The sequence below is a fragment of the Monodon monoceros genome, unplaced genomic scaffold (genome assembly GCF_005190385.1).
Source record: "Monodon monoceros isolate NGI ecotype Baffin Bay Population unplaced genomic scaffold, NGI_Narwhal_1 Super_Scaffold_12, whole genome shotgun sequence".
Classification (NCBI taxonomy): domain Eukaryota; kingdom Metazoa; phylum Chordata; class Mammalia; order Artiodactyla; family Monodontidae; genus Monodon; species Monodon monoceros.
Genome location: NW_021703768.1, coordinates 155,726,385 through 155,749,026, shown reverse-complemented (window position 1 = coordinate 155,749,026; position 22,642 = coordinate 155,726,385). Strand labels below are relative to the sequence as shown.

Below are 22,642 nucleotides of genomic sequence, written 5' to 3'. Positions count from 1 at the left end.
CTGCCCAGGCTTCAGTCTGGGCTCCGCCGCTCGCTTGTGCCCGGGCGGTCCGTCACTCCTGGGCTCCGTATCTTTACCTGTAACACGGGGGCACTACAGATGGGAAGGAGGAACTGGGACCAGTGCTTAAGGTGTGCTTATCAGGAATTGGCACTTCCACCACGGCGCCCCCACTTCCCAGACGAGGCCAAGGTCCGCGAGACCCCGCAACCCGCGCATCCCGCGCATCCCGCGCCCGCCCGCGCGTCCCCGTCCGCGCACCTACTACGCGCCCGCCCGCCCGCGCCCCGCCTCCGGCCCCGCCCCGGCGCCCCCACCCGCCCAGGGGCTGCAGCCAATGAGCGCGCGGCCCCGCATCCGGGGATCCCGGCGCGGCCACCGCCTCCCGCGCACACACGGCCATGGCGGAGGTGAGTGAGCGGGCCGGGGGAGCCGGCCCCCGCCCAGGCTTGTGCCCACGCCGCCCGGCCCGGCCGCGTTGGGGCTCCGGCCGAGACCCCTGCCCAGGGCTCGGGGCCGGGCCGCGGCGCTGCTTCCGTCGGGGCCCGAGGGGCGCTGGGCTCCGTCGACGGCCGCCCCCGGCCCCCCCTCCCGGCTGCCACATCGCGGGCGGCAGAGCGCATGTGTGGCGCGGGGGGCGGGGGCGTGGGGTGGGGAGGGGGCTGCGGGGGCGGGGAAGGGGTGCGCGCCCGAGGTTTCCCGCTCCCCGGCCCGCCGCCCCCGGCGTCCGCCCCGCGTCTGCCAACTTAGCGGAGCACGCGCTCTCTCCGGACCCCGACTCACCAGACCCTCGGACGCTGGACCCCCGCCCGCCGGCCACCCCCCCTCCCCCCGCCAGCGGGGCTCGCCCTGCAGAGTCGCGCTCCCTCCGGACCCCAGGCCGCTGACCCCCCCACCCCCAACCCCACCCCAGCGGCGCTGACCCCAAGGAGTCGCGCTCCCGCCGGACTCCGGGCGGGACTGGAGCTCTGACCTGGGGCCCTCACGGCGCGGTTCCGGCCCGCGGGGGGCGTAGGGCTGCCTTTACCGGCGGCTTAAAGTTACTTCTCCGAGCCTCCTCTCTCTGTCCGGAAAGCGGGCCCAAGACCCCTTACCCCAAGTCCTTGGGGCCAGATGGATGTTGGAGTTCAGTGCTTCGGATTTGAGGGTTTGGGGTGTGATGTTTGAGCAAACTCACCTGGTATCGTTGGGATCAAGACACTGAATAGCTTCGTGGCGGGTCAAACCGGGGATGAAAAACTTTCACTTTGAGGGCTTTTTTGAATGTCGGATAAAACAGTGCGAACCTCCTCTCACTTTATAGGGCCCTAGTGAGGATGAAATGAATAATGCACCTATTAGGGACTCAGCAAACGTGACTCTTAGCGCAGACGTTCGGTTTGGGGATGCCAAGAAGGTCCCTGGACTCAGCAAGTGATCCTCACCCAATGGGTGGGGCCGCCCGGGCCCAGAGAGGAGCAGGCACCCACGCGGTGAGGTGCAGCCGGGTCCTGGGATGCTCGGCCTGGTTATGGGGCCACACTGGGTGTTTGTATCTTGGCACACTGTGGGTGGATGTTGTGGAGGGCAGGACTGGTCATACTCTCCCACCAGTGACCTTCTCAGAGGCAGCGACAGGCCCTGCGTTTGCGCCAAAAAGGGTGTGGGCATCTCAGTCCAAGGCCAGACCTCCCCAGCTAGTTCCTGCCTTACGCTGGGTGGCTGGACCAAAAGGGCCCTTCCAGAGTAGTTCTCCTACCTTTCCTACCTTACAGGGTGTTTGGGGAAACAGGCCTCCTGGGTGGTGGCTGGACTTGTGGGACGGAGGCAGAAGCCGGGTCTCCCGATGTCCCAGCAGGGGCACGGCGTTCTGTGTGTGCGTCTGCCCCAGGGGCCAGCTGTCTTGGCCTGGCAGGTAGCTGCGTGTTACAGGTGGATGGGGCAGACTCCCAGCCAGCCCGCCCCGAGCGCTGCGGGGTTTGGCTGTTGACTCTGCCCTGACCAGTGTCACAGCAGCCGGGTGTCCAGGGTTCTCCTGTTGTCCTGTGTCCAGTTTGGGGTGGTGCCTGTTGAGTGAATTGAATTGGGGTTGTTTTCCTAAAAGAAAGTCCGAATGCCTGGCTCCATGGGAGGCCCTTAGGGCCTGGCAGTGAAGGACAACAGGTGTGCAAATTCCAGTCGTGGTGGGTATGGCCAGCCTCTGCCCAGGAGACCCGTTGTATTTCTGGAGCCTCTTACTCCGTGTGACCTTGGGTCGGTCACTCTCTCTGAGATGGGGAGGTCTCATGAGATCATGGCTCCGTGCTTGCACAGAGAAGCTGAACCTTGTGCAGTCACTGTCTTGAACTGATAAAAAATGGCGGTTCGTAACCGAGCGGTAAGTGCTTGATCGGGATTAGCTGCCTGATTTCTGTTGCCGCCAAAGTAGCCACAGCACCGTGAGAGAAGGTGGGGCGCTTCCTGCTGCTTTCCTCGCGGATTCCAGCTTGCTCTTCGACAAACCTGAGTCCACCACCTCTGTCCTGTGCTTAAAAGACACGGCTTTTTGTTGTCCTCAGGGGAAAGCGCATCTCCTCCCCGTGACCCTTGGCCCGGTGGCATGATCTCTGAGGATCTCCCCCTGCGTCCTTCTCCACCCCCTGGGCTCCTTCTGTTTCCCTGTGCTGTCTGAAGCCTTGGGGGGACTCGCTGTGTGGTGCCGTCCCGCTGCCCTGGAGGCCTCGGCCTGGAGACGGCCACACAGGCCCTCCCTAGTTGTGCAGGCCCCCTACCCCATTTTCTCCCCTCAGTTCTGTGCACATCTGCTTGTTTGTTATCTGTATCCCCAACGAGATGGCTGACTCGTCAAGACTGGACAGGCAGAACCTGTTTGTCGACTGACTGCTGTGCACCCAGTGCCTCTTGCCTCCCGGCCCAGAGCGGGTGCTCTACAGGCTGTCAGACAGGGATGAAGTGCTGGGTGGCCCCAGCGGGACCAGGCACCTTTGCTGGGTGTGGGCGGGGGGTGGGGGGGTCTGGTTAACGCTGCTGCCTGATGAGTCACCTCGACACTCAGTTCCTCAAAGCAGCCATCGGGGTTTTTTTTTTTTTGTTTGTTTGTTTGTTTTTTGCGATACACGGGCCTATCACTGTTGTGGCCTCTCCTGTTGCGGAGCACAGGCTCCGGATGCACAGGCTCAGCGGCCATGGCTCACGGGCCCAGCCGCTCCGCGGCATGTAGGATCTTCCCGGACCGGGGCACGAACCCGTGTCCCCTGCATTGGCAGGCGAACTCCCAACCACTGCGCCACCACGGAAGCCCCAGCCATCAGTTTTTAATTACCTGTCACGGTTCTGAGGGTCTCACTGGTCCCTCATGTGGTTGCGGTTGGTTGATGGCTGGGCTGAGCCAGCACCAGTGGAGGGAAGCTTCCTCGCCCACGTGTGGCTGTGATGCCGCCTGCTGGCGTGGCCTCTCCTTGTGGCTTGTGCTTCCTCACAGCATGGGCGGCTGTGGGAACTGCACTGCATTTCACCGCTTAGTCTTGGGGGTCACGTGGAAGCCCTCCCACCAGAGTCCCAGGCCCAGCCCTCGCACAGGGTGGGGAGGCACGTCGGTGTCCTGTGCCTGGAGGAACGCCTGTGGGTGGCGTGCCTGGGTGCAGCCACCTAGGAGGATGGCCTCCCACACGTCACTGCGGGTTAGGCTCGGAGGGCTGAGCGGGAATCAGACGCGGCTCTGCTTCCAGCAGCGCCTCCGTCTGAGCACTGGGCCCAGCCTTCCCGCCCTGGGCTTGCTCCCTCCTCCACCCCACTCGCCTTTGGGACCAAGTCCGTAGAATGCTGTCTTCCTTCCTTCTTTCCTCCCGCCCCCCGCCCCACCACTTTTTTTTTTCCTTCTTTTTCTTTTTAACCCAGAACGTGCTTAGTCAGCTCCTCATCTGTTTCCTTCTCCCACCTTGGCAAAACAGGGGCCTTAGGCTTGGGCGGGACCATCCAGGGTGCTGGGAATGGCGGGTGACTGACTTGACCTCTCTGAGCTGCAAGTCCCTTATTTCTCTTATGAAGAAAATGATTACACAGCCTCTTGAGGACCCAGTGAGGAAATCAGTGTGGAAATTCCTACTAAACTTCTTTTTCTAAAATTTGAAAACTTAGTTTATTAACTATTGTATTCTCTCTCTATATATATATATTTTTTTTTCCTGTAAACAGCCTTACTGAGGTATAATTCATTTACTGTACAATTCATTCATTTTAATGTGTGCGATTCAGTGGTTCTTAGTATATTCATAGAGTTGTGCAGCCATCACCAGTCAATTCTGGAACATTTTCACCAGCCCAAAAGAAACCGTGCACTCATTAGTCATCTCTCCCCCATCCGTCTCCCCAGCCCCTGACAACCAGGAACCCACTCTCTCTGTCTGTGGCTCTGCCTGTTCTGGACGTTTCCCGTCAATGGAGTCGCACCCTGTGTGCCTTCTGTGCCTGGCTTCTCACTGAGCATCGTGTTCTCAAGGTTGTCCACGTGGTAGCGAGTGTCAGGGCTTCTCCTCTTTCCTGGCTGAGTGATGCTCCATCTGATGGCCATTTGGGCTCTCTCCTCCTTTGGCTGTTGTGAGTCATGCGGCTGAGAACACTCGTGAACAGGTCTCAGCGTGGATGAATGCTTTTGTCTGTCTTGGGTGTTTCAGGGAGGAGAGGCTTAACTTTTCCCTCTGCCCCCCTGGGTCCCTGGCTGGGGCTCCATGGTTCTGGCTGACAAGGGCAGCTTTGGGAGGGAGAAACAAGCAGCTTGTTAACCAGGTGGTGTGCGTCATGCGGAAGAACCCGGCGAGGAGTCCCCAAAGGGGTGGTCAGGGCTCAGGAGTGTGTGAACATCAGGGCGGTCAGTGCAGAGGGAAGGCCTTGACCTCTGGGGGCCGTGCCTTATGGGCGGAGGGGAGTGGGGCTGGTCAGTAGACTGTGTGTGCTCTGCCTCGGGGCCGGGTCTGCTTTCTCACCTGCCTTCGCTGATGGTCACCCTGTGCCAGGGTGGCGTGTTGGGGGGCATCCGGTGACACCCAGGTGTGTTCCCTGTGCTGTCCCATTGCACGTCCCCCCCCCCCAAGTGCCTGCATTCCCCCCACACTTGATATCATGTGTCCTCCTGGTCACAGAAGTGGTGTCTGACATGTGCTTATTTGCTGTCCCTAATGCTGAGCTTTGCTTCCACCTGCCGATTGGCCATTCGTTTATCCCTTTGAAGGAATGTCTATTCAGAGACTTTGCCTGTTCGTCCCTTTAGAAAGGGACTGTATGATTTGCAAATATCTTTTACTGGACTGTGAGTTGTCTTTTTAAATTTTTAATTTTGATGAAGTCCAGTTTATCTATTTTTCTTTTGTTGATTATGCTTTTTGTGTCTTATCTAAGAAACCATTGCCTGGTAAGAAAGATTTATCGCTATGATTTCTTCTAAGAGTTTTATAGTGTTAGCTCTTATATTTGAGGTCTTTGATCCAGTTTGAGTGAGTTTTTGTGTGCGGTGTAGGATAGGAGTTGAATGTTATTATTTTGCGTTTGGATATCCAATTGCCGTAGCACTGTTTGTTGAAAAGACTGTTCATTCTGCATTGAATTTTTCTGTCACCCCTTTAAAAATTCGCTTGACTGTAAATATATGGGTTTGTGTTTGAATTCTCAGTTCTATTAATTTGGTCTAAATATCTGGCTTTATGTCAGCACCACACTGTTTTGACTACTGCAGCTTTGGAGTACTTTTGAGATTGGGAAGTGTTCTTCCTTTTCAAGATTGTTCTAGCTGTTTGGGGTCCCCTGAGTTTTCATATGATTTTTGGAGTCTGTCAGTTTCTACATAGAAGCCCGGTGGGATTCTGATAGGCATTTTGTTGAATCTGTAGATGAATTGGGGAGTATTGACATCTTAGCAATAGTCTTTTGAGCTATGAATATAGTATGTCTTTCCATTTATGTAGATCTTTAGTTTCTTTCAATGTGTTTTGCACTTTTCAGAGTATTAGTTTTGAATTTCTTTTGCTACATTTATTCCTAAGTATTTTATTCTTTTTGGTGCTACTGGAAATGGAATTGTTTTCCTTATTTTCTTTTTGGATTGTTCATTGCTAGTATATAGGAGTAAAGTTGATTTTTGTAGGTTATCTTGTGTCTTGCAGCCTTGCTGAACTCATTTATTAGTTCTGGTTTCTTTAGTGGATTCTTTAGTATCCTCTGTGTCCCAGGTCATGACTTGCCTTTCCAATTTGGATTCCTTTTATTTTACTTTCCTGCCCCGACTGCTGCCTCCTCCAGGACCGTGCCCTGAAGAGACTGAAGAGACCGTGCCCTGGTTTTGGGTGAGGCGCTAGCCATTTGCCTCGGGGGTGGCAGTAGCTGGGGTTTGGATGGACACCCTTTTCAGGAAGTTCCCTTGCAGCCTTCATATGTCAAGTGTTTTCATCATGAAAGGGTGTTGGACTCTGCTATGTGCCGTCTCTGCATCTGCTGAGATGACTTTGGTGTGGGTTTTGTGTTTAGTGTGTCGCTGTGTTGGGTGTCACACCTGTGCTGTGTCCCTGCTCTGAGCCTCTCCTCATTGGTGTGCAGTGTTCTCTGTATGTCGTTGAACTCAGTTTGCTTGGATTTTGTTGAGTTTTGTGTTTCTGTTTGTAAGAGACATTGGTCTAGTTTTCTTGTTCTTAATAAATTTTTGAACATTGTGATAATGGTAGCTTTTTTTAAAGACAATTAAAAAAAAGTTTATTTACTTATTTATTTGGCTGCCCTGGGTCTTTGGTTGCAGCATGCGGGATCTTTAGTTGCGGCATGTGAACTTTTAGTTGCGGCATTTGGGATCTAGTTCCCTGACCAGGGATTGAACCCAGGACCCCTGCGTTGGGAGCGTGGACTCTTAGCTACTGGACCACCAGGGAAGTCCCAGTGGTAGCTGTTATGATGCTTCCATTTGCACTTTTAAAAAATTTGAGGTATAACTTATGTGCTTCAAAATATACCCATCTAAAGTGTTTAATTCAGTGATTTTTAGTATGTTCACAAAGTTTTGAGACCTTCACTTCTATCTGGAACATTCCATCACCCCAGAAAAACACCTGACCCCACCAGCAGTCACCCCAGCCCCTGACAACCAGGAACCCACTGTCTGTCTGTGGATCGGCCTGTTCTGGATGTTTCCCATCAGTGGAATCACACCCTGTGTGTCCTTGTGTGTCTGGCTTCTCTCACTGAGCATCGTGTTCTCAAGGTCTGTCCACCTGGTAGCGAGTGTCAGTGCTTCACCCCTTTTCACGGCCAAGTAATATTTTATCATAAGGATGGACCACGTCTTGTTTATTCATTCACCTGGTGATGGGCATTTGGGTGTTTACACCTTTTGGCTGTGGTAAGTCATGCTTCTGTGAACACATGTGTACACCTTTTATGGACACATGTTTTTGGTTCTTTGGGGTGTGTGCCTAGGAGTAGAATTAATTGCTGGGTCATTTGGTAACTGTTTACTTTTGGAGGAATTGCCAGAGTTCTCCATAGTGGCTGTTTGCCTTTTTAAGACAAAGTTTCGGAGGCTGGTCCCTTGTGCAGTGGCTGTGGTGTCAGCACCTGGCTGCGGGGTGTGGCACCAGGGCTGTGTGTGGGCCTGGGTCACCTGGGCCCCGTGTCCTGGGCTGTGATCAGCACTGCTGGTGGCCGGCCGTCCCAGGCTCCTCACGGTGCCCGTGGGTGCCGTTCCCGCCGCCGGCCCTAGGCCCTCCCTGCCTGTCTCCGCAGGGACGCTTGGACTCCAGCGCAGCTACACACCTGGCCCGCCTTGACCCCCGCCCCAGCCCGCGGAGGCCTTCTGTTACCTGGTGCCCCATGCCCCCGGGGCTGGCCCTGACCCTCCACCGCCCTGTCTGGCCGCGGGCCCTAATCCTGCTCGTCTCCTCCGCAGGCCTCCTCGCTAGAGAGGCGGAGCCCTGGCCTGGCCTCTTGCCTCTCTCACAGCCTGTGCCCTGGGGAGCCCGGCTTGCAGACCACAGCAGGTACCTTCCTCCCTGGGGCCTGGGCCTTGGCAGGTGCGAGAGACGGCACACTGGCCCCTGGAGCCTCGGGAGGGGGCGTACGGGCGGGGTGGCCAGGGCTGTCTCCTGTTGTCCAGACCGAGTGCCTCCGTTCTCCAGAGCTTCCTGGCCAACCCCGGGCCCAGGCTGTGGGTGGGGGCTGCAGGAGGGGGCGGTGCTGGGCAGGCACTCTCCCTCCCCGGGGCCCTGTGCCTCCCCTGAGCTGGCCACCTGCCCCTCCCGTCTACTCCCTGTGGCTCTGCCCCCCTCTGCTGCACTCGGGACCCACATGCAGGTCCAGCCTGGGCCCTCACTGCTCCCTGGCTGGGGTTGAGTGAGACATAGCTATTTCCTGTTTTGTTTTGTTTCTTCTAAAAATCAACTCATTGAAGACCAGTCATGGAGAGAGAGCAGTGAACACATCCTGGTTCTTTGGGGAAAACCCCAGATCTGGTCACGTCCCCCAGCTGCTGGGCCGAGGCCAGAGGAGGGCTGGAGCATCGGTTGGGCTGCTGCGTGCTAACCCCAGCCCGCGTGGACACACGCGCGTGCATACACCCCTGTGGTGGCAGCTGGGCCCCCGAGGCTTCCTCCGCCCTGTGGTCATCTGCAGAAGCTCAGTGGTTGGGACGGTGGCAAGGAGCTCACACGGGCCTGTGTCTCCCCACAGTGGTGTCCATGGGGTCCGCAGACCATCAGTTCCACCTGGCGGAGATCCTGTCTCGGAACTACGGTGTCCAGGAGGAGCATGAGGGGGCTGCGCGGGGCCCAGAGAAGCCGGAGGAGGAGCTAGAGAAGGACTTCGTCTCCCAGGTACCCGGTGGGCGGGGCGTCCAGGGGGCATCGCCGCTGCTCCGTCCGCCTAGTCTCTGAGCTCCTCGGACTCCACGGCGACCTGTGCCGCCGACCCTCTGTCTGCACAGGCCAGACCATGCTGGGCACTGAGGTCAGGGGATGGACCAGGCCAGTCCCGCCTTCATGGGGCGCTGGGCTCCAGACGAGCAGGTGGCTGGACATTGAACTCACTGTTCTCAAACTTTTTGCCCACAGAACTCACTTTTGTGCTCTTAAAAATCATTGAGCGTCTCAAGGAGCTTTGTTTATGTTGGTGATACGACAAACCCATTGTTAGTAGAACACATTTTTAGGAAAATGAAAAGCAACTATTTTCAAGACAAAAAAATTAGGGAGAAGAGTGGACTAGTTTGACATTTTTGTAAATCTCTGTGAACGCTGTCTTTTAAGGCAGACGTTAGTCTGTTGTGATTTGTTCTTTTGGTTAAAGTGTAAATCTAGCCTCATATAGATCTGTTCTGGTTATTTTTTTTTAAATAAATAAATAAATTTATTTATTTATTTATTTATTTATTTTTGGCTGTGTTGGGTCTTCGTTTCTGTGCGAGGGCTTTCTCTAGTTGCGGCCAGCGGGGGCTGCTCACTGTCACGGCCTCTCTTGTTGCCGAGCACAGGCTCCAGACGCGCAGGCTCAGTAGTTGTGGCTCACGGGCCCAGCCGCTCCGCGGCATGTGGGATCTTCCCGGTCCGGGGCACGAACCCGTGTCCCCTGCATCGGCAGGCAGACTCTCAACCAGTGCGCCACCAGGGAAGCCCTGAGTGTTTTTTTAAGGAGTAATCATAGGGCATTTATTTAGCTTGGTGCTGTGTATCACTTGGTGCCCATTTGGTCTTATAACCAAAACATGTCTTCTGTTCAAAAAAGAAAAATCAGTTTTAAGGAGTTCAGCTTGAATCCAGAACTTCTCAAAAGTAACCAAAAAAAAAAAAAAATCAGCTATTCATTAGCTAAATTACCTCAGCTAAGCTTTCTTCAGGGGAGTTCCCTGGAGGTCCAGTGGTTAGGACTCTGCGCTTTCACTGATGTGACCCCAGTTCAATCCCTGATCAGGTAATTGAGATCCCCCAAGGCATGTGGCACGGCCAAAAAAAAAAAAAAAAAAAAAAATTTCTTCAGATATAATTTTTGTAAACTGATTAAGTAAAGGAAAGAACTTAATATCCAAAGCAAAATGAGAAGCACCTGCCTTTTATATTCCCTCACCAGCGGGCATTGTGGTTTATGAAGTTCACGCTGTCACATCCAAGTTTTCCACAATTGGAATTTTGTGCTTGAAAGCTTTTATGCCGAGTTTTACTCCGTCAAGAAGCGCAGTCAGTGGTCTCCCTCGTCTGGCCAGTGCCTGGCAGGAGGCGGGAGTTGTCCGCCAGCCCTGAGCTCCAGGGTGCCGTCTCCATTACTCCCCTTTCCTCCCACAGAAGATCAAAACGACACCCGCTCAGGGTGAGCTTTCATAAAATCCATAGCGTCACACAGGCATTGCAGGGTATTCTTTAGTGAGACGGGCATCTCTTGAAGCCCTTAGTGAGCACGTTGATGCTCGCGCACTTTGGTGCCCCTGCCCTGACCTCAAAGGCTGCCCCAGCCGCCCGCGTGCTGCTCCTCAGGTTGCTTCCCGGGGAGCCACCATGTCAGCTCCCACCCCACCCACAGGTGCACAGTTAGAAACTGGGAGAGGCACAGGGCGTGTGCAGGAGGCTGGAAGCCGACTGAGACCCTCAGGGGTCAGGACGCAGCATGGCCAGCGGCACTGGCCCCGAGCAGGCGAGGTTTGCAGAAACAGGATTGGAAAGCAGTACCGGAGTGGAAGGTAGTGGTAGTTTTTGCCTCTTCCTTCCCGGTAATTAAGGGTCTTATTTCTGTCTCTTGTCATATCGCGGTGGCTCCAAGTGTCAGCAGTGTTAGGCAGCCGTGGGGCCCTCGAGCATCCTCTTGTTTGTTGTTGGTGCGGCGAGGGTCAGCCGCCTCTCTGTTACATTGATGAGGCGTCCATCTCTTTACTTAGCATACTGAGGGTGTTAAAAAATCAGGAGTGATGTTGGTTTGACCAGATGCCTTTTTTACGTTCATTAAAGGGCCATGTTTTTCCCCTTCTTGTTTATTGGTGTCCCGTATGGTGACAGTTGATTTCCAGACACTGGGTGTCCTCGCAGTGCTTGAGTGGAGCTTGCACAGGCCTGGGCGGGGAGGTGGAGGTGGACGGGAGCCTGCCCAGCTCTGCCCTTCGCGGCCAGGGGCGTTGGGCAGACAGCGGACGCCTCTGGGCTCAGGTGTCTCATCGATTCCCTCCTGGGGCTGTGAGGGGCCCTTAGATGAGGGGCTGGGCCTGTGGTTTGGCTGGGGTGAGTCCCTGTGACTGGTCGTGGGGCTGACGGGCTCAGGAGTGGGGGAGCAGAGCCCCAGAGCAGCCCTGCCGACAGAGCCCTGCCCCCCAGAGCAGCGACATGCCCCTTGACGAGCTGCTGGCCCTCTACGGCTACGAGCCCTCGGACCCCATCTCGGAGCGCCAGAGTGAGGGCAGCGACACCACAGCCAACCTCCCGGACATGACCCTGGACAAGGTGAGGGGGCGGTTCTGGGGGGTGGGCAGGAAGGCCCTAGACAGGCAGAAGCGCGGCTTATAGCCTGGCAGTGTGGGTATAGCTAGTGCTGCTGGCTCTGGCCACACACCCAGGGTCAGGGTGGTCGCAGGGACGGCTCTGGGAGGGAGAGATGCTCCGGGTCCCGAGCAGGTCGTGGCCTGGCCAGGAGGGAGGGGCTCTGACTGTCCTCAGCCTCGGGCAGAGGCCGTGTCCCTCCCCGACTCGGTGCCCCTGGCTGGCCCGCCCTTGTGCAAGTGCTTCGTCCGCGGAGCAGGGAGAGCAGCCCCGTGGGAGCCCTGCACGCCTAGAGGGAGGCTCGTCCGCCTTGGCACCACCACTGCTGTTCAGGTTAGGGTTATTTGAGATTGCTAAAACAAACTGCAAAAACGTTCTCTACTTTCTTGTTAAAAGGAACAAATAGCGAAGGATTTGCTTTCAGGGGAAGAAGAGGAAGAAACACAGTCCTCAGCCGATGACCTCACCCCATCTGTGACCTCCCATGAGGCCTCTGACCTTTTCCCTAATCAGAGTGGACGTAGGTGTCCCACCCGCTCCTACCCCTGGACTGGCGGGCCAAGGAGGGGCCCTGGGCCACTGGGGACACAGACATCGGGACCCCTGGGGGTGCCCTGCTCTTGTTCGAGCCCCTGTAGTGACCCCTTTCCCCTGCCTTGCCCTGCCCTGCCCTGCCAGTGAGCTGAGGCTGGTGACCTTGGTTTATGTGAGGAGGGAACGTGTTGGTTCCTGTGCCTGAAAGTCCCTTAGATCCAGGGCAGCGTCCTCGGGCCATGCGTCCCTTACTCCCTGTGCGTCTCTGTGGCCTGAGCAGGGGCAGCGTGAGGTGCCGGGGGTCTAGGCCCCTGGTTTACGACTGCAGCAGAGGGCGACCTCCTGAGTCCCCGCTTCTGTGCCTGTCACAGCCCGTCACCTGGCCAGGGCCTGGACCCAGCTGCTTCTCAGGAGGGGCACACGTGGGGGTCAGGTGGATGGAGAATGGGGTGGAGGCCCCGGGGTCTGCTGGCTGGGGGGCCGCGCGGGGCCGAGGAGGTGCCTCACCTGCTCCTGTTTCCCCAAAGCCCGCTTCCTGCCTGACGCAGACAAGGAGTCTGGCTCCTCCAGCTCGTCGGACACGGAGGAGGACCCGCTTCCTGCCAACAAGTGTAAGAAGGTGCGCGGCCCTGACCCTGCGGCGGCGCCCTCAGCGCGGGCCTCTGCTGGGTTGGGGCTCGACTGCGAGTGAGTGCCGTAGCCCCGAGGCCCCCCCGCCCCCGCCCCAGGACTGGCTGCACTGGACACAGTCACACGCACAGCTGGCCTCTGCCTCCCACCTCACACGTCGGGCCAGGTGGCTTGGCTCTGGGCGGCAGCCTGCAGCCCCCGTCAGCACTGCGCGCCTGGGCCTCCGTCTGCCCTGACACTCCTGGGCCTTTGCCTTTGCAGGAGATCATGGTTGGGCCTCAGTTCCAAGCCGACCTCAGCAAGCTGCACTCGAACCGTCAGGGTGAGAAGAGTAAGTGGGCCTGGGAGGTGGGGGGACAGGGAGCAGGAGAAATGCCAACCCCGCTCCTCTAGGAGAGACTCCCGGGTCCAGCCAGAGCCAGTTCCCAGGTCCTCTGAGCGAGCCTGAGGGTCCTGGCCCAGGTCCGGTGGCCACCTCCCCGGGGCAGCTGAGCCTGCAGGACACTCTGGGAAGTGGCCGTCCCTCCCCGCTGGCTGGTCCTGGGCCCTGTGGGCCACCCACCCCCAGGGCTGCTGCGCTTGTTCCCCTGGGTGTGTGGGCTCTCCCCACGTCACCCACGCGTCAGTCCCTCACCTCGTCCACGGCTCGTCCCACATGCCCTCCAGGCACGTGTGTGTTTCTGCGTTCTGCCTGGCCCTGTTCTTCAGGGCGCTCACCATCCTGGACTTGTAGTCTGTCTGTCTCTCGATCCCGCCGGCATGAATGTGCGTTGCGTACGCTACGGTGTTGGGTTCCCTCGTGTGCACGCGCCATGCCACGTTGGCTCACCCTCCTGCTGGTCAGTGTTCACAGTGGTTTGCCCTGTGGTTGTCTTCGTGGACACACACACTTGTTCCTGGGGCGTCATCAGTAGGCACCGAGTGGGGCCCCCGCTCGCCAGCAGCGTGGGAGTTCCAGTTGCTCTGTGTCCTCATCAACGCTTGGTGCGGTCTGCCTTGTTGACGGGTGTGGAGTTGTGCCCCGTTGTGGCTTTAATTTGCAATTACTGGCCGCTTGGTGTCTCTTGGGAGGTGCCTGCCGAGGCCTTTCCCCTTTTAAATTGGGTTGCCTTTCTCTTGTGGCTTTCTGTGTGGATGCACATCCTTGGTTGGCTGTGTGCCCGGCAGATGTTTTCTCCCAGTCTGTGGTGTCTGATTTCAGTGAAATCCAGCTAATCTTTATTTTAGCCACAATGTGTTTGTATGCTGTCTAGGGAGTCTGCAGGTCTTGAAGATATGTTCTTTTATTTCCCCTTTTATGTTGGCATCTATGATCTAATTTAATTTTAATGTATGGTTGGAGGTATGGGTCAGGGTTGACCCCCCCCCCACCCCCACCCCCAGCCCTGCGTATGGAGAAGTCCATTCTTTCCCCCACTGAATTGCAGTGGTGCCTTTATCAGGAGTCGTGTCCGTAATGTATATCTGCCTTTTGGGGCTTCTCTTCTGTTGTTCTCTTGTCTAACCCTGGGTCCTTACCACTCTCCTAATTATTGCAGCTTTGAAGTTAGTCTGAGATGGTGCAAACCCTCCAACTTTGTAACTTTTATTTGTATGTCCACATAAGTTTTCAAATTAGCTTGTCATTTGTCTCAAAAACGCCTGCTAGGATTTGGATTATGGTTGCATTGGCTCTTTATTAATTTGGGGGAGATTGATACATTAACGATATTGACACTTCCAGTTCACAAACATAGCTTACTCCTCTGCTTAGGTCTTCTTTATTTTCGGCAGTTTTTAGAGTTTTCAGTATAGCAGTCTTGTGAAATGCAGAAATGCAGTTTATTATTTTAAGTAATCTTGTACACAGTGACTTGGCTAAATTCACTTACTAATTTTATTACCTTGTAGATTCTTTCGCACTTTTAGACATATACAATCATATCATTTGTGTATGATAACTTTACTTCTTTCTTTGTGATCTTTCTATGTTTTATTTTTCTTGCATTACTGCACTGACTCCTGTGTGTGTGTGTGTGTGTGTGTGTGTGTGTGTGTTTTAATAAATCTATTTATTTATTTATTTTTGGCTGTGTTGGGTCTTCATTGCTGTGTGCGGGCTCTCTCTAGTCACGGTGAGCGGGGGCTACTCTTCGTTGTGGTGCGCGGGCTTCTCATTGTGGTGGCTTCTCTTGTTGCGGAGCATGGGCTCTAGGTGCGTGGGCTTCAGTAGTTGTGGCATGTGGGCTCAGTAGTTGTGGCTCGTGGGCTCTAGAGCGCAGGCTCAGTAGTTGTGGCGCACGGGTTTAGTTGCTCCGCAGCATGTGGGATCTTCCCGGACCAGGGCTCGAACCAGTGTCCCCTGCATTGGCAGGTGCTTAACCACTGCACCACTGCTTGGCCATTATCTCTTCAAAATTGGTCCTGTGCTTTGTCCTCTTCCTCCATGACTCAGTTATACATGTCTTAGGTTGCTTGACCATCTTACACATGTCCCACACTACGTTCTCTTTAAGCTTCAGTTTGATTTTTTTGAATGGAATTCTTTCCAGTTTCACTAATCACGTCTTCTGCTGCTGTTGAAGCTGCCCAGTGGGTTCATAATTCACACACTGCATTTTCCAGCCCTGGAATGTCCATGGGATTCTTTTGAATTGATTTCAGTTCCAACTTTCCATTGATTTTGTCCTTTTCCCTAAAGCGTTAATCATAGTTATGCTGAAGTCCTGTCTGCTAACTCTGATGTCCAGCTGTTTGTGGAGTTACGTGTTGTCACGTGGTTTACCTCTCACCTTCACGCCATAGGTAGACACACGGCGATGGTGGCAGGTGTCGCTTTTTCTCTAGAGAGGGGCTGGGACTCGGGGTTGACTTTGCAGATGGAGAGAGGTGGTCGCAGGTCTACAGGGGCGCCAGCCCCAGAGTCGCTGGTTCCCTCACAAGAGCGAGTCCAGTATGGAGCCGGTTCCACTCTTCAGCCACTGCACTGGGTGTTTGGCTTGTGTGTGTTGTTTAGTTTTTGGCCCCTGTGGTTCTTCCCTGAGTATTCAAGAGATGCTGACACTGGGGTCTCCCCAGGCTTGGCCCTGAACCTTCCCTTCTGCCTCTTGCTGCCACGTCCTTCCCCCCGCTGGAGGCTGTCCCCCCGCCCGCCCTGCCCCAAAGCAGACTGCAGCCAGAGTCCCTTTCTTATCCTTCCTTAATGCACCTGCCCCCCTCCCCCGCCATGGCAGGACCTCTACTGCCCTCTCCTCCCCTCCCTCCTCTCCCCGGGAGGTCTGCTCTCACGTGGCTCGTGTGATGCTGATGCTGCGGTTACAGGGACTGAGGCAGCCGTGGGAGCTCTTGCCTGAGCGAGGCCACTGGCACCCAGGTCTCCCCACTGTGCTTGATCGAGTCTGGGCTTTTCTCGCTGCTCCCTTGGGCCTCTGCCTTTCGCCTCCCTGAGCTCGTCCTGCAGCCCCTCCTCATGGGTCACGCTCAGAAGTCCCCCTTCCAGCCTGGGCTAGTTGCTGCCCCCTCTGGGACGCTGGCCTTGATAACTGGCTGCTCAGGGCCCACTGACCTCCCACCCCTTCCTGCCTTCCCGCCACCTCGAGCACCCAGGTGCCCGGAGCTGGCCCTGTGAGATGCAGAGGTGGAGGCCCAGGCCCCGATGGGCCCTTGTCCTCCAGAGGGGCTGAGTTGGCCTGCTGGTGATGCTTTTGGGGAGGAGGTCAGAGGAGGTGCAGACTGCGTGCCGGCACGTGAACTTGCCCCCTCCTGCACAGTCTATGAGAATGAAGACCAGCTGCTCTGGGACCCCAGCATCCTTCCTGAGGGGGCGGTGGAGGAGTTCCTGTACCGGGCGGCGAAGCGGCGGTGGCGCGAGGTGGCTGAGTCTCAGCTCCCGGAGGGAGAGGCGGTGAAAGACAGCGAGCAGGTGGGCGGCCCTGGGGGCGGAGGAGCCATGGGGCGGGGGACCAGTGTGGTTGTGTGATTGTGACGAATTCAAGGGAAACCACTTGTCCTGGGCAATGGTGGCTCCCCTCCCCCAGGCACTGTATGAGCTGGTGAAATGCAACTTCAATGCGGAGGAGGCCCTGCGGAGGCTGCGGTTCAACGTGAAGGTGATCCGAGGTGAGCGCAGCCCCAGCCCCGGCACCCCCCACCCCCCACCCCTCCCCATGGACCGCGCTGACCAACCCGCCCCCCCTCCCCCCACCGCTCCAACCTTCGCAGACGGGCTGTGCGCCTGGAGCGAGGAGGAGCGCCGCAACTTCGAGCACGGCTTCCGTGTGCATGGCAAGAACTTCCACCTGATCCAGGCCAACAAGGTGAGGCCCTGCCCGCCTGCCTGCCCGCCCGCCACGCCTCCCGGCCCGCTGGGGGCTGCTCTGGGGCTGGAGGGCTTGGCAGCCGGCACAGTTGTTGTCTACCCGCAGCGGGAGTCAGAACGAACCCCAGGCTCGTGGTGGGCTCCCCGGCTCATCTTCCTCTCGTTCCCCCATCCCTCGGAAAGGCTCCAATCTGGGGAAGGGTCTCGTGCCCACTGCCAGTCCCCCAGCGCTGACCCCCGCCTGGATCCCCCCCATCACCCCCTTGCCGTGGGGACTGAGGGTCTCCATGTTCACTCCATCCAGGGACACACGCTCTCCCACCATTGCACCAAATAGGCATGACCGAAGTGGCTGCTAATGCCAGGTCCCCATGCCCGTCTCCACATCCATGTCCCCCCCACCCCCGTCCTCCCCAGGCCCGTGTCCCTAACACCAGGCCTGGGTCACGGGTCTCCCCACACCCCGCTTGGGTGCTCCCTGCCTGTGGCTCCCTTGTAACGACTCCCACGCTGACCTCTGTCGCTGCCCCGGCCCTCTGCCCCCAGCCCTGGACGTCTGCCTGGCCAGGCGCCCGTGGCTCGTCTGGGAACCTGGCTGTCCCTCTGCGCCGTTACAGTGGCTCCCACTTCGGCCCCTCGTCCCTGTCTTGTCTTGCTCCCCTGGGGCCGGCAGCCCTGGCCACTCCCCACTCCCCACGGGTGGAGGAGCAGGGCCTGGCCGGCACCGGGCTCACGCTTGCCGTCTGGGCGTCTTCCCTGGGAGGTTGCAGCGGGTGAGGGGCCCTCGCGGGGCTCTGTAGGACAGGGATGGTGCCCCTCTGACCGAACCCGGCGCGGCCAGGCAGCACTTGGTCCTCTGGGACTGGCGCCCGCGGCTCCCGCCTCGCCTGTCCCATAGCGGAGGCCGCTTCTGCCCCAGAACCCGCTGGGCTGCTGCCTTTGTGTCCTGACCTGCTGTCTGCCGCACGCCCCCCACCCAGCTTAGGGCTGGTGACCTCTCTCCCACCGGAGTCTCAGGTCTGCCGTGAAGCTGGCCTCGGGGAGGCTTGTTGCACGAGGGGGTTTCGGTGAGAAGATCAGGCAGTCCCTGGGTGCCCCTGCGCCTGCTTGTCTCAGCCCTCCCCAGGCACGGGCGCTGGGTCCTGTGGGGGTGGGGTTGTCAGCTGCGGGCGCAGCCCTGGCCTTGCTGCGGGTGATCCTCCGAGATGGGAAGACGCCCCGATCGCTCACCCTGGACACGAGCCCGCGGGGCGACCTTGGCCTTCCAGGATGCAGGCCTGGCTTTTTGTGCTGCGTTGTAAATATGCCCTCAAGTTGGCTCACGCACCCGGCGTTCCCTTGTGCAGACGGCTCTCCCTGGAGCGCCAGTGACGCCCACGCTCAGTGAGAAGCGGGCTCATTCCGCGTGCCCTCTGGGCCGGGGTTGTCTGCCCCCCCTCCACCGGGCCCGTGAGGAACAGAGCACACGTGGGTGCGGCCGTCCTCGGGGCGTCTGGGGTGAGGGAGGCAGACGGTGGGCCTGGAGCCGAGGCCGGGCACAGAGCGGGGGCAACTAGATGGGTGCTGAGCTAAGGGCACGGGGTGGTGGGGAGCAGGCTGGGAAGGGGCTGGGGGCCAAGCTGACCGGCACCGCCCGCAGGTGCGCACACGGTCCGTGGGCGAGTGCGTGGAGTATTACTACCTGTGGAAGAAGTCTGAGCGCTACGACTACTTCTCCCAGCAGACGCGGCTGGGCCGCCGGAAGTACGGCCCGTCGGGAACCACGTACGTGCCAGGTGCCTGCGGGGTGGTGGGGGAGGCGCCCTGGCCTGAGGCAGCGCCTGCCCTCACCTTTCCTCCCCCTGCAGGGAAGCAGACCAGGACCTGGATGGCGGTGACCCCGATGGCCCTGGCCGCCCCCGCTCCTCGCCGCCCCTGCCTCTGCCCGCCACTGCCGACGGCCCGGGCCCTGAGCGGGACCCCCTGGCCCGGATGCGCACCGGTGAGTGGGGGGTGGCCCCTTTTCTCAGGGGGCGCTTCTCCCCGGCAGCCCAGCCTGGGCTGGTGGACACGGAGGAGTGAGTGGCATCCGGGGGCCAATGTCCCTTCACCCCGACATGGTCTCACAGGGTGTCACACACGAGTCATCCTCAGGACTTGGCTCTCCACGTGGGGGTACCCTGTGCGGCCTGGGGCCCACGTGGGGCTGCTCTGCAGTCCCAGGTGGGAGCCCAGGGGGTGTTGCGCCCCCTTTGGTGTCTGGGCCCAGGGCCGTGCAGGAGCAGGACAGAGCCCAGGTGGCGACTGCAGTTTCTGAAGGGGACCTCAGGGGACAAGGATGCTGCTTTGTGGGTCTGCTGGACGCTGGGGCTTCCCCTGTTCTGGCTCCAGGGTCCAGTTGGGTCTGTGGTGTGCCCGGGGGGTTGTCCGCGTGCCTGGCCCCACGGCTGTGTGCGGGAGCTCCCCGAGTCCACGCCCCTCTCACTCTGTGAACTGCTGCGTCCTGTCCTGCCCTACGAGATGGGGGTCACGACCTTCCCAGGTGGGGCCCTTAGCCTCAGTGTGCCCTTCCGGTGTGACAGGGCTTCTCTGCATCCCTGTGTGTCTTACGTGTTTGTGTGAGAGCGTTTTGTGAGGAGGGGTCCTTGGCTTTGCTGGACCCGGCAGGTTGGAGCCCCGCACCAGGCACAGCCTGAGGTGACTGTGGCTTTGGGGCGAGCAGGCCGTACCGGGTTGCCCTTGACCCGGTGGAGCTGGGCGTGGGCGTTGTCGGGGCCTGGCCACAGCCGTGTTCTCCCCCCACAGAGCCCCTGAGCATGGGCAGCAGCACGTCTGGGAGTCTCGGCGCGCCCGGGGAGGCCTCCGACGGCCCCCCGTCCTCGGAGCCAGGGCCCTGTTCGTTCCAGCCGCCGGACGTAGACGCGCCCCCGGCCGTGCCCCTGCCTCGGCGGCCCCCAGCCCTGGCTGAGCCGGCCTTCTACTCCCCCACCACGGCCGCTCCAGAGCCCGGTGCCAGCCCGAGGCTGGCTGTGGACTTGGCCCTGCCCGGGGCCCTCCCCGAGGAGCTGCCCCTCATCTCCAGCCACGTGGATATGGACGGAGAGCCCGAGGAGGCCGTGGCCCCCGCACAGGTGGCTTTGTCGGTTGCCGAGTTTGGACTCATCGGCATCGGGGATGTGAATCCCTTCCTGGCCGCCCACCCCGCGTGCCCGGCCCCTGCGCTGCACTCGGAGCCCCTGTCACAGTGAGTGCGGCCCCTCCCCGCCCCGCCCCCAGCTGCTGTACCCCGGCCTCAGGCCAAGCTGAGGCCAGCGGGAGGGGTTGCCCCCGGGCCCGAGGATGGCGTGGCCCCGCGGAGCAGGCTAGTGGTTTCTTCAGCTTTATTCTGGTTTTTATTTGGCTCATTTATCTTCCTGGCTAGGTAATACATTCATGTGGCTCAGAATCCAAGAAGGTACAAACGGGGCCAGTGCCAGGTTCCTCCCTGCCCTGCCGAGCTGCCAGCCCTCCCCAGGCGGCCGCCCAGGACAGTGCTGCCTCGAGAGGGGGAGGCCAGGCGGCTGTGCCGGCTGTGCGGGCTGTGGGGCGGTGTCTGCCAGTGAGGCGGGGGCGGGGCCATGGTCCAGCCTGCGTCCCGCCCACGCCCCTGTGCCGGGCCTCTTGCTCTGGGGTTGCACTGACCTCCTGTCTCTCCCTCTCTCCCCCTGCAGCTGTAACGTGATGACCTGTTGATCCCTGGCCACAGGCGGGCGTTTGTGGCCCAGATTGGACTTGGGGCCGCCGTGAGGCCTGCCTGTCAGTCTTCCTGACCCTCCCCTCCTCGCGGGCCTCCGGTAGCTCCTCTGCTCAGAGCAAGTCAAGGACCGGGCTGAGCGGTGGCCCCTCCCCACGCCACACACGCACCAGCACTGCTGCCTGGCTCCAGCCTCTGCGCCCACCACGGGACCCGTCGGGCGGCGGGGCGCGGAGGGCTGGCCCATCCAGCCAGCAGAGGCGAGGAAGGCGTCCAGGCCCCGCCAGGGACGTGGGGAGGTGGGGCCGGACGCCGCCCCTACCAGCAGCAGCCTCCGCCGGCACCCTCGGCACTCTGCTCGCCCGTCTCCCTGCGCCTGGCCGGACTTCGGGCTGCCCCCGCCCAGGGCTCAGGGGGCAGCTGCTACTCGGTGCCAAACCCTGTGGGGCACAGAGCCATATACCTCGATGTCGGCCCGCCCCGCCCTGACGTCCACCCGCTCTCTCCACTTCAGGAAAAGCCGCACTTTATGCCCCCACCCCACCCCCACCTCCACCCCGGGGCCCCCGGCAGCCTCGGGCGTGGGTCTGAGGACGCAGAACTCACAGCCCCTTGGTACCGAGGCCTGTCGCCTGCCGCACTGAGGGGCCTGGCTCCAGCCCGTTTCCCTGACCCCCTAGGTCGTGTTTCTGTTGAGGCTTCCTAGCAAGATGGCTTGGGGTCCTGGGCCTTCTCCTCTCCAGCCTCCTCGTTTTATTTATGTTTCTGTTTACAAATCGGAGTGGGGTCCTCCAGGGGCAGGGCAGCGCTCCCGGCCCCGGTGTCACCAAGGGGGGGCTTTGGCTCGAGCCCGTCCGCAGGGCCGGACTCGACCTTCCCTCGGCCCACCAAGGACCACACTGTGAAGTGACAACTGCCTTGATCCCCTTGCTGTTTTATTTATTAAACTTGATTTGAAGCCCCGTGGGTGCCTCGTGGTGGGTCAGGTGGGTGGGACGCAAGGAGGTGCTGGTCCCCCGGTGGACCCCGTGCTGGGCCCCATCCAGGGACCTGGGGGCACGGGGGTCGTGGGGGAGCATGCTCTGTGTCTCAGTGACAGTGCGAGGGAGGTGGCCACGCAAGTGGAGGTGACTTTCAAGCTGGACCCTGACGGGGACAGGCCTGCCTGTGAGCGCGTGTGAGGGCGAGGCTGGGGCCTCACACGTGCGGGGCAGGGGCCCCTGTGGAGACTGGACGGGTGGGGTGAGGACCGCTTGGATGGGGAGGGAGGCCGAGTGGAGGAGGCTCGGGGGCCAGTCGTGCTGAGTGTGTGGAGTCGGGGGTCAGTCCTGGCAGAGCTGGCTGTGCCAGCGTGGGAGCCCGGGGCGTTTGGGTGGGACGGGAGGGATCGGAATGGTGGTGACGGAGTTTTCGGTGTGTTCGCGCTTTCAGTGCTTCCGAGGCAGTGGTTGCTGTCCTCTGGTTTCCTCGTTTCTCAGTAAGTGGCGTCTCCAGGCTGGCTTCTTGCCCCGCTCTGGGCGTTTAAGGTTCGTCCGTGGCTGTTCATGGCTTCGTTGTTCACTTCATCGTGCTGAGTGTGTGTTTTCTGGAACGGACTGTGGCGTTGCTCCGCTCGCCTGCCCGAGGGCACCTCGGTGTCCTCGGTGTGGTGGCGGTGGACGCAGCGCCCGTAAGCCCCCGTGTGCAGGTGTGTGTTTGGTGAACACCCAGGAGCTGGACCGTGTGGCGGTTCCCCTGTGCTTTTGGGAGAACCTCCAGGGTGGCTGCCCCTCCGTGCGCCCCTGCCTGAGGCTGCCCGGCCCCGCAGCGCTTGGGGCTGTTGGGACCGTCCCAACAGGTGCTTCCCACGGCCCCCAAAGGCAGGCTCACCCTCCTGAGGCGGGAAGTGAGTCTGCGCAGTGTGCTCTTCACGCTCGTTGGCTGAAAATGTCCGTACCCCTCCTTGGTTTTTCAAGCACTATTTTTCCTTTTAACTTGGTATAAGATTCTAGGTTTCCTTTTTTT

The 22,642-nt window shown here is 59.3% G+C and overlaps 1 protein-coding gene across 4 annotated transcripts; it reads left to right on the top strand.

Annotated features, from left to right (window-relative positions):
* Positions 1 to 378: 378 nt before the first annotated feature.
* Positions 379 to 21,655, top strand: MIER2 (MIER family member 2). Of its 4 annotated transcripts, XM_029217361.1 has the most exons (15): positions 379 to 410; positions 7,904 to 7,994; positions 8,683 to 8,825; positions 11,304 to 11,429; positions 11,862 to 11,985; positions 12,527 to 12,618; positions 12,891 to 12,960; positions 16,379 to 16,530; positions 16,646 to 16,727; positions 16,830 to 16,924; positions 18,566 to 18,690; positions 18,774 to 18,907; positions 19,711 to 20,149; positions 20,327 to 20,359; positions 20,616 to 21,655. In XM_029217361.1, exons 1-14 carry the CDS (start codon positions 402 to 404, stop codon positions 20,328 to 20,330), a joined length of 1,686 nt encoding a protein of 561 aa, XP_029073194.1. In that variant the 5' UTR covers positions 379 to 401; the 3' UTR covers positions 20,331 to 20,359; positions 20,616 to 21,655. The 4 variants fall into 4 exon arrangements, with proteins under 4 accessions (XP_029073194.1, XP_029073193.1, XP_029073192.1 ...); XM_029217360.1 differs by lacking the exon at positions 20,327 to 20,359 and having other exon boundaries at positions 12,891 to 12,951; positions 20,616 to 21,652; XM_029217359.1 differs by lacking the exon at positions 20,327 to 20,359 and having other exon boundaries at positions 20,616 to 21,650.
* The last annotated feature ends 987 nt before the right edge of the window (positions 21,656 to 22,642 follow it).